The sequence below is a fragment of the Crocodylus porosus genome, unplaced genomic scaffold (genome assembly GCF_001723895.1).
Source record: "Crocodylus porosus isolate Cpor-Errol unplaced genomic scaffold, CroPor_comp1, whole genome shotgun sequence".
Taxonomy (NCBI): Eukaryota; Metazoa; Chordata; order Crocodylia; family Crocodylidae; genus Crocodylus; species Crocodylus porosus.
This window is the reverse complement of record NW_017728948.1, coordinates 2,073,326-2,082,969: the sequence shown is the minus strand read 5'-3', so window position 1 is coordinate 2,082,969 and position 9,644 is coordinate 2,073,326. Positions and strand designations below refer to the sequence as shown.

General features: G+C 45.9%; 1 protein-coding gene across 6 annotated transcripts in view; it reads right to left on the bottom strand.

Moving 5' to 3' along the window:
- Nucleotides 1-589: 589 nt before the first annotated feature.
- The window catches only part of ALMS1 (ALMS1, centrosome and basal body associated protein), a 96,176-nt gene continuing 87,121 nt past the window's right edge, over nucleotides 590-9,644 (bottom strand). For 5 of the 6 annotated variants that reach the window (XM_019553176.1, XM_019553178.1, XM_019553177.1 and 2 more), the window contains one exon: nucleotides 1,478-1,878. In XM_019553176.1, the coding sequence (XP_019408721.1) occupies nucleotides 1,738-1,878 (141 nt within the window). In that variant the 3' untranslated portion in view covers nucleotides 1,478-1,737. Of the gene's footprint in view, nucleotides 1,053-1,477; nucleotides 1,879-9,644 lie in introns of those variants that run through there. The other variant, XM_019553179.1, reaches the window with a different exon arrangement.

The following is a 9,644-nucleotide window of genomic DNA, read 5'->3' as shown; positions in this document are numbered from 1 at the left end:
CTGAGAGGCCGTCACGAAGAAAGGCGCAAAACAAAACATCTTGCAGCCGCCATCTGATTATATTGCTGGCACACTTCTGAGCAATGCTTAGAAGCTTTTTTGGCTTAATTTCTAATGATTTATGAGAACTCATTTTTGGTGAAGGGGCGGAGACTGGAGGATCTTTTTCATGCTGGTGCCAGGTAATTTGGATGTAAGGCTTCACTTACATTTGGCCACTGAGCTTCAGCACTGAAAAAAAAATAATGAGAACTGTTATTCTCTCTGGATCAGCTCTGGGAATGGGAAACCCAGAAAAAGACATTACACGCTGGCTTTTAACGATGGCTACGACAAAACAGCACACTAAAGATGTCCCTCCCACTTTAAAAGCTGACATTAGCTCACTCTGAAAGCTTGCCATTCCCAACAGAAAACATGATTATGCAGCCATTAAGCCAGCTTTCCAGGAACACTGTGCGAGTAGCAACAGTGGAGACAGACGGCTACTGTAAAATCGTGGTTACTAAAGTCAATCCGAAGTCATTTTTTTTTATTTTTTCAGCAATACAAAAATGTAACAAATAATTCTTCCACGTGGAGCTAGGAAAATAAAAACAAGTAAAAGGACAAGTAAAAAAATCTTTTAAAAACAGTATTAAAAATAAATATATAAAAACGACTATCCACATCAGGTTATCAATTCTTAAATACATATATAAATACCTCCAAACTACGTTGACCTGGAAAGGGGATCACACTATTGAAACCAATTGCTTATAAAAAGACTTTTTTAAAAAAAAAAAAAAAAAACAGCTATCCACACACAAAAATCACTGATTTTTAAAAAATAGAAATAAATCCAACCTAGTTAGACACTGTGACGCAACAACCAATGCAACCTACACTCTGCATACTGAAATATTTACTGAGTACTCTATTTTCACCAGCTGAGCTGCATATGCAAGGCGCTGGAAATTCACCGTCTGCAATACGCCTTCTTTAAAAACCTATGCTTGTCATTCTGATCAGTTCCAAGGCACTTTTCTCCCCAAGACACGATTGGTGATTTTCTGTGGAGAGAAAGAGAAAAAGGCAAATGATTACTATATTTCTCTATCAAATAAGAGACCAGAACACTGCGTGGAAAATGTGCAAACCACTGCGTTCATCAGGATTTAGCTAACACAACCGAGATGTGCTGCATTTTTGTGCTCGTATGAAAGTAATGTAATTTTGCTGTATTTTCTTACATGTAGCATTCCTGAATAAAATATGGACCTTGAAAATAAAAGTCGGCATGGTATTTTTCTCAGGGAAAATACAAGCAGCTGCCGTGGGGAAGGGAGAGGAGGGGAGAGGGGATTGCAGGCAGCAGCATCAAGAGCCACCCTTTCCTGCCGAGTTAGTAGCGTTTTCCAAGCCTCTGCTGGGGGGAAAGGGACAGTAATTGTGGCCATGGGCACGCAGTGAGCGCACGCAGCTCCTACAGCGATGCAGCATGACCTTCTCTTCCCCCTGGCAGCAGCCTTTTTTGCCCGGGGGGGAGGTACATATTATATGTGGGAAAATATGGTACTGTGTCTGCCCCAGGTGAAATGGCACAAACAGCAAACCAGGCAGATCAAGCATTTATTGCTATGAAACAGGGATCAATCTGTAGTAAGTTCTTTTTAAACTGAGAAACTGTTGGTATCTCAATAGTGAGTGCATAAAACCTGTTCTGTGCAACTTCAGGAACTTATTTTAAAATGACGGTCACTCCCCATCAGTCACAGTTTTACTTCCATAAAAGCACAATGAATCAATCATCCATTTCCTCCTAAAGGAATGAGCCTCAGATACGGATCCCAGAACAGGGTGGAAATCTCCCTCCTTTTCCTGCATAGAAACGAGGAGCTGTGAACATACAGACACCAGGAGGGCCGGTATTACCCGATACTGCAAACACAGCTCAGGTTTTACAAGCCCTGTCATTTATTGGCATAATGAGGTAGCAGAGTCTTTATGAAGTCAATATAGCAAGGAATGGTGTGCAAAAAAGGACATTTGCGATTGATCCCAGGGCTGTCTATAACATCCACACTGTATTTTTTATTTTCTTCTTATTGGGCAGGGTATGTACCATATTGCAAGGCTGGTTCAGAACTGTTACCTTTCTCTCTAAAATATTTTTTTCTACCTCATATTTTAGTGAAGAAAATCTTGTACAGTTTCTGACAGGGCAGGAAAACCTTAACCCTGCCCACCTCCTCTCTTCCCCCACCAGACACATCCCTCTCCACTGCACATACGGGTCTCCTCTTCCAACACGGTGTGGCCTCTTACCTCCAACTTTTCGCATCGATTCAAAAAAATTAGGTACGAAAAGGGCATGCGTGCATCTCTGCTAAATGAGCCAGCAAGCTGCAGCACCTTTAAAGCATAACACATCTTCCGGGGCATTGTAAACTGGCAGCATTGTCTATCTGACCTATTATTAAGAATGAGGCATGAAAAAGGCCTTTAGCAGATCTGAGCTATCACCACCTGGAGGAGGCAGATGTGCCCAAGACGGTCTCCCACTTCTCATTAATAAGCTAAAGATAAACAGCTTACATGAAAGTACTACAAGGTGGAGACATAAGCAGTTGGATCATCATAGTCAACAAATATTCAGCAATGGCCATCTAGTTGGGAGGAGGTATCAAGTGGGGTTGTCCTGGGTCCGGTATTAACAACTTCATTAATACTTTGGAGGACGGAACCGAGCGCACACTTAGCAAATGTGCAGATGAAGACACCACGTTGGGTATAAATGCAGGCACTCTGGAGGGTAAGGCTAGGGTCAGGTCATTCCCAAAATGGTCTGAAATCAATAGGATGGAATTCAACAAGGACAAATGCCAAGCGCTACACTTGGGATGGAATAATCGTATGCACAAATACAGACTGACAAATGACTGGCTAGGCTGCGCGACAGCAGAGAAGGCAGAAAAAGACCTGGCAGAAAAAGACCTGGGGGTTACAGCAGGCTATGAGCTGACCACAAATGTGCAGCGTGCTCTTTTGACAAATAAAGCCAAATCTTTTTATTTGCCAAAAGAGCACACTGCAGATTCATAGTCAGCTCCCGGGTGGATTAACAGGACTGTCACTTGCACATTAAAGGAAGTGACTCTTCCACTTTATTCAGCACTGGCAAGGCCTCACCTGGAGCCCTGTGTCCAATTTGGGATTTCAAGAAGGATGCGGACAGATTGGAAAGACTGCCGCAGACAGCAGCAAAAATGACTAGAGGGCTGGAAGTGACTTAGGAGAAAAGGCTGAAAGAACTGGGACTGTTTTAGTCTGGAGAAGAGAAGATGGGGGTGGGATTTGAGAACAGTCTTCAAATGTCTCAAAAGCAATTATAAAGAGCACGACGATAAACTATTCACTTGGGCCACCGAGGACAACGCAAGGAGCAATGGTCTCAAACTGCAGCAGAGGAACTTCAGCTTGGAGAAGATGAACTTTTTGACCACGAGGGCGGTAAGCACTGGATCGGGCTACTCAGACTTGCAGACTCTCCATGCTTGGAAACTATCAGGAGCACGTTAGTCAGACACTTGGCTGGGATGATTTAGTCAGGGATGATCCTGCCCAAGGCAGGAGGGGCCCAGATGACCTCGCGAGGTCCCTTCCAGCCCTTCTTTTCCGCACGTGACCTAGATTGTTATACTACACCCACAGAAAGACACCGCAAGCCACAGCATCACCTACTTCAGTGCAAAGTCCTGCCCCAAATACTGCACCTATGCTGTATTATACTGCCCAGTGATTTCCACTTACTTTATACCATGCCACTATCCAGGAACAAGCCTAACTGCTCTCAAGCCTCTTTACAGCTCGAAGTCAGATGTGGCTAAATAGTAAATGCTCCCTCCCTCTTCTCTGGTCCGAAAGGAGAAAAGAGCACCTGGCATGCCTTGAGTATGCAATTGCTCTCTCTTTACCTGAAATAAAAGTTATCTGAGTATTATTACTATTATGCCACCACTTCTAGCACAGCCAACATAATTGCAGGAACACGCAACTTCTGCTCCATCTGTTCCCAGGAAACAGCAATGCTGCACTTCCAAAAGGTAATTAAACAAACCTGCTTTTCTACAATGCCTGGAAAGCTACCATCCCTCCTCTTACATCCATCTAAGGCACAATCTACTACAGGCTGTTAAGAGGGCAAGTCAGGAGACAGTGCTGATGAAAGCCAGGCATCTAACACATACACACTGCACACAACCGTTACCTATGTGCAGCTGGAAGCAGACAGCACAAAACACCACCGAGTCAAGACAACGCTGCCTGACACAAGGCCCATCTCCCACACCAAATAATTCATGACCCTGTTGTGATAGAGGCTCGTTATCCTCATCTGCTTCACAGACATAATCCAGCCATGTACCGCAAGCCCTGGGCTAAACTATCTTGTCACCCTGGGATTTCTGGCTTACTGCAAATCCAGACAGGGCTGGAAAGCAGATGGCGCTGCATTCACCTTCTCAAACATCCAAATAGGTGCTTCAGGTAAGGGTTTCAGTCGCATATATTCATCTGGTAATAAAAAAACAAGCCAAAACCCACTAGGCTCATTTACAGTTCAACACTAGGGGATTTCTATAGGAGCTAAGTGATATCTTCTTGGTGTTGGTTATAAAATATTGCAGGTAATGAAGGACGTGGGGAGTTCCAGCGCTCATCCACCAACAAACCACCTTCTCACTTGCTTCCCTTGGATTTTTACAGGTCATCTCTGGCCCAACTCACTCAAGTTTTTCCACATCCTTGTTAATGACCAACATGCGGATGACACCAAGTTGGGTATAGCTGCACACACTAGGATCGGGAGTGACCTGGATAGGCTGAAGAAATGGTGTTCAGTCTTACAACCAGACATACCCTGGCTGTGAGCTCCAGCCTCAATGTCAAAGCAAATGATACTATAACGAGGGGCAGATCCAGGGGGGTGCGGTGGTGCAAATCAAACCCCCTTTGATTCCTGCTCCACCCAAAGTTTAAGACCAACTGCCTGGCAGTGGCAGCAGCATTTCTGGTCAATGAGAGAGTCAATGAGATAGTACAGAGATAAGCGCAGCATATGAACCTGTGCTGAAATGGAACAGACTGGAAGAAAACCTATTTGCCACATGTAACAGCATAACCATTGGCACCAAGCCATTTGCTGTGTTATACTTCTGGTTTATAAATTGTAAAACGGTGGTGACGTGGATGGTGGATAATCTACGCATTCGCGGTTCTCAGACTTCCTAAGGTCTCCAAAAGTTGCGCCGCACAGAGCTCATCTTCTCCCAAAGATGACAAGTAAGAATGTTAATCTCTGCAGCTGTTAATTTTAAAAAGACCATAGCAAAGCGGCTGATGGCAGAGACGAGATGCAAGAGAAAGTTTATCCAAAACAGCCAAGTCATGTAAGGACGGTAGCTTTGCGAATCCATTGCACGCCTCTTGAAACAGTCGGTATCGCTCCAATCCATTTGGGAGAAGGACATCTAGTGGCCATCACCTTGCTCACAAATCTCCTCTCTCTCCAGCTGATCTCTAGTCTCAGCAACTGGCTTGCCATTTCTGCTTGCCATTGAATGCACTGACACCAGGGGCTTTACAAGGCAGCATGCATTAAAAATATATATATTTGTACAAGGGCGGAGGCTTCTCAGAATAAATATTTGCAAGTTGCCTGTGATCAGTTTGTATTGACAACATCATCAGTGCCAAGAGACCCAAGTCAGGACCTCAGCAAAACCCAGGTGAAGTAGATTTAATCCCCACTGAGTTCAATGAAGTGCAGAAAGCAAATATTTGGGATAAAAATGCAGGCTTTATATGCAGTGCACACACACAAAGCTTACATTAAAACAACATGAAGATTACAAAGTCAAGATTTCAACATCAGGAAATGCCGGGATTCAGATTTTGCCCCTCCAGCAAAATGCATTATGATATGGTTCTCAGTCATTTAATCAAATCTTCTTCTAAAAAAATACAAGTTCTCTGCCGCCTTCAGGGTAGAGAGCCAATTAAAGCAGCAGCACGTCCTCTTCAGCGATCACCGTGTCTGGTTTCTTCTTCGCTGTACCCCATTCAAACCCTGCTCCGATGACAAATTTAATAATTTCCACATGAGTTTTTCTATGATTGTGCTGGGAAGATTCATTAAGTTACCTGAAGAGATGAGAAAGCACTGCCCCCATTTTACAGACAAAGAGCTGAAGCAGAGGGGGACCAAGGTCAAACGCGCACTAACTCGGAGACACCGATATGTCTGGGTACTTCCCATTATAAAGCAGATCTAACTTCTGAGCGGCCGGGGGCCACGCGCCAAACCAGTCGTGGCCCCTGCGCTGCACGTCTTGGGGGTAGCCTGCTGCATGGGCCCCTTCCCGCTGTGCTGCCCTGCCCTGAAGACCCCAGCCCCCGGGGCAGCAGGAGCAACGCGGGGAGCATGGACCGGCCAACATGTTAAGCCTTCACGGGCCGGACACACAACCCACGGGCCACCAATTGGACAGGCCTGTCACTGAGCATGTACAGTGTATGTTCCACTGAATTCAAGCTACGAGCGCTCAGCATTTCAGCAGACCCCCCGGGTCACACCTGGAAGATGAGGAACAGTTAGTGACCGCTGGCGAAGAGTCCGACTGAAGTCCGGCTTCACGCAGGAACTCTGCGACAGCGTTCGACTGGCTTAACCGCAAGTCCCTCCTCCTCTCTACTGGGATAGCCCGCTTCATTACCTACCCACCTCCCAGAGCAAGCAAAGCCGAGGCAGTAACAGGTTTGCTGCTCTATGCAAACTTGTGCGATCCCCAGAGCAGGCCTACCTCATGTGCCAAAATGCGGCCAGCGATCCTGGGGACAAAACTGTGCACAGTCATGATGCACATGCCCACGGAGACCAAACGATGACCACACAGGCAACCTGGAGTCTCTCGTTCAACTATCCTCCCAGTTTTCTTCTGCCCACAGACCCCAATTCTTTCCCAAGGTTTCTTGTCCTAATCTACACCTCCCGAACTCCCCGACCAGTCCAGCTCTTGACCCCTCTGCATTCAAATCAAGCAGCTTTCTCCTCCACGTACCTGGACCCAATAGGGAGATCATTAAGAGCACAGAAGAGAGGATCCACACCCTTGGCTCTGCTACAGCTTGCTGCAACTGCAAGGAAACTCCCGCTGAGCCCCGGGGAGCAGCATGCAGTGTGGGCAGAATCAGGAAATTTAGCTTCTAAAAATCTAAATCTCTACTACACATGTGCAATCCATCGTTTTCAAGGGCTTATGCCTCGCCCAAATCAGGGCAGTTCATGGGGACAGCAAAGGCAGATCCCTTAGGCTAGGGACAGACTTTAAAAAAGCCTGAGGCAGAACTGATCCAAGTCACGTGGTTTTCTGTACGTGGCATAGTTTAGATTGGTAGCAAACAGATCACACGTTTGCTCTTTGTCACAGGGAGCAAATCTTAGACTGGATCCTGCCATTTTTAAACCAGTCTGTGTGTGCTGAACTTCTGGTCTGTTATGGGTATAGATTAGTTTTGTGTGCCAAACTTCTGTTCTGTTACAGGTATAAACCAGTTTCCAACCACTTATACCGGTACAAACGTAACGTTTGTACCCAGCCTTACACGATGGGTATCCTTTGTCAAACATCAAGTTCCTGTCCAAAACAAAGGGTGCTACAGCTGGTCAAACAAGTGATGAGTACACTCTAACATGGGCAAGCCAGCTAATTTTTCTGTAGTCTTGTTCTTGGAAGTAATTTCACTGTTCTGGCTGAATTCTGCAAAAACAGTGTGCAACCAATGGCAAAAATGACAGAAACCCCACTTGGAAAGTTTCAGACTACGTGGCTCAAGTCTCAAAAAGTTGTAAGCAATTAAAAATAGGGTCTTAAAACAGGAAATATAAGACAACTGTGATAGACTGGGCTCCCTGCCCAGCCTACAATACATCATCTATGGACTTTAAATCGGTGAATGCCCATGTATACAGTGTACAAGCTCTCACATACACTCTTTGCAGAACACAGTCAGCTTCTTGCATAGTCTTCTTGCATATCTGTGCACAGTGGGGTCATATCACAAAGGCCCAAGTTTAGCACCCCTGATATTTCTCTCTTGTAGGCAGATGGGTAATGACACCCCTCAAGTATTAATTACAGCTTGGTCGTGGACTGCAAGTCTGCATTGCTCCAAGTTTACCATTCGGGCCTGGAATATATAAGGTCGCTCAGAGTGAAATACTTTCGTGCCTGTCACAGGCTCAACATCATGGCTCACACCAAAATCACGAAGCTGGAAATGTATTTTTAGAGACTAGTATGTCTTTTTCTCTAGAATTACTTCAGCGAGGTGTGCTTGGAGCAATGCGTCATTCTGTCCAACATGCTTTCAAGATCGGTGAGGCACTTTAGCCTCTAAGTGACACTTCATGCTTGCACACGTACAGCATGCATGCATTTAAAGACTTGGTAGCAATTAAACATCCTACAGGAAAGCGGTGGAGTTATCAGAGCTGGCCAGTAGCTCCTCAACGCCTTGTAGAGGCAGCAAATGACTCGTACTGCTAGGTCACGGTATGCCATCAGCACCACTCTTTTAGATCTAGGTGTATCCGGCCTACCTCAGCAGAAGCTAAAGCAATCTCAAGGCGGAGCTGTAAAAAGGGACATTAAGAGCAATTCTGGAGAGGGTCCCCCAAAAGGCATAAGGAAAAGCAACGCAAAAGCATTTAATCATTGCTGCAAAACTGCACCCTTCTCAGGTGCTCCACTTCTGTGCCATGAAGAAAACGGCAGCAAGCAATCGGCATGGCCCCAGCCACAATATTACAACAGTAATGGAGCCGTAACCTTAGTTTCAATTATAAAAATGCATTTGTGGCCCCTCTTGGTGGGGGTGACAAGCACAGCACTAGAGGCACAGCAAAGCGAGCTAGGAGGACACGGACAAAGAGGTGTCTGGATCCCGTGGTCCAGAGGGCAGGGTGTCAGACGGGGAGTCAGGAGACCTGCGCTCCGGGCTTCTGGCTCTGCTGATGACCTGCTGTGTGACCCAGGGTAAGTCCCTTCGCCCAATTTCTCTCTCACTTTTTGTCTAGTTATACTGTAATATTGGCAAAGACCTGGCACAGCCATCATACGTGTGGGCCTTTTCACTGATACTGGAGCTAAGTAACAGACCTCAGATAGCAAGACTGCTTCAAGTGGCTTGTGTGGCATAAAAAAGCAAGGAGCCACATTTACATTTCAAAGGAAAACCTGTAAGGGACAAGAGACTGGAATACCCCAGAAGATGCAAAGACACTGAACACATGAGAGTCTTGAGAGGTGTGCAATAAGTCAGGGGTGTGAAAAGCAAGCTACTGTCAATGCACCCAAGGGGAAGGAGGTGATGCAGATTCACCCATAAAAACCCAGGCACAGATGAGGCCTGGGGGACCATCCTCACCACCTTAGGAAGACCTGCAGATCCCCCAGAAGGACTGCCTGTATACCTGGCTGCAAGGAGACGCTCTGTCCTCTGAATTACGTAAGATCTTGCAGGGAGGTCTTGCTTGACCAATCTCATTTCCTTCTACAACCAGGTGACCTATCACCTGGACAAGGGGGAAGAGATTGATGTCA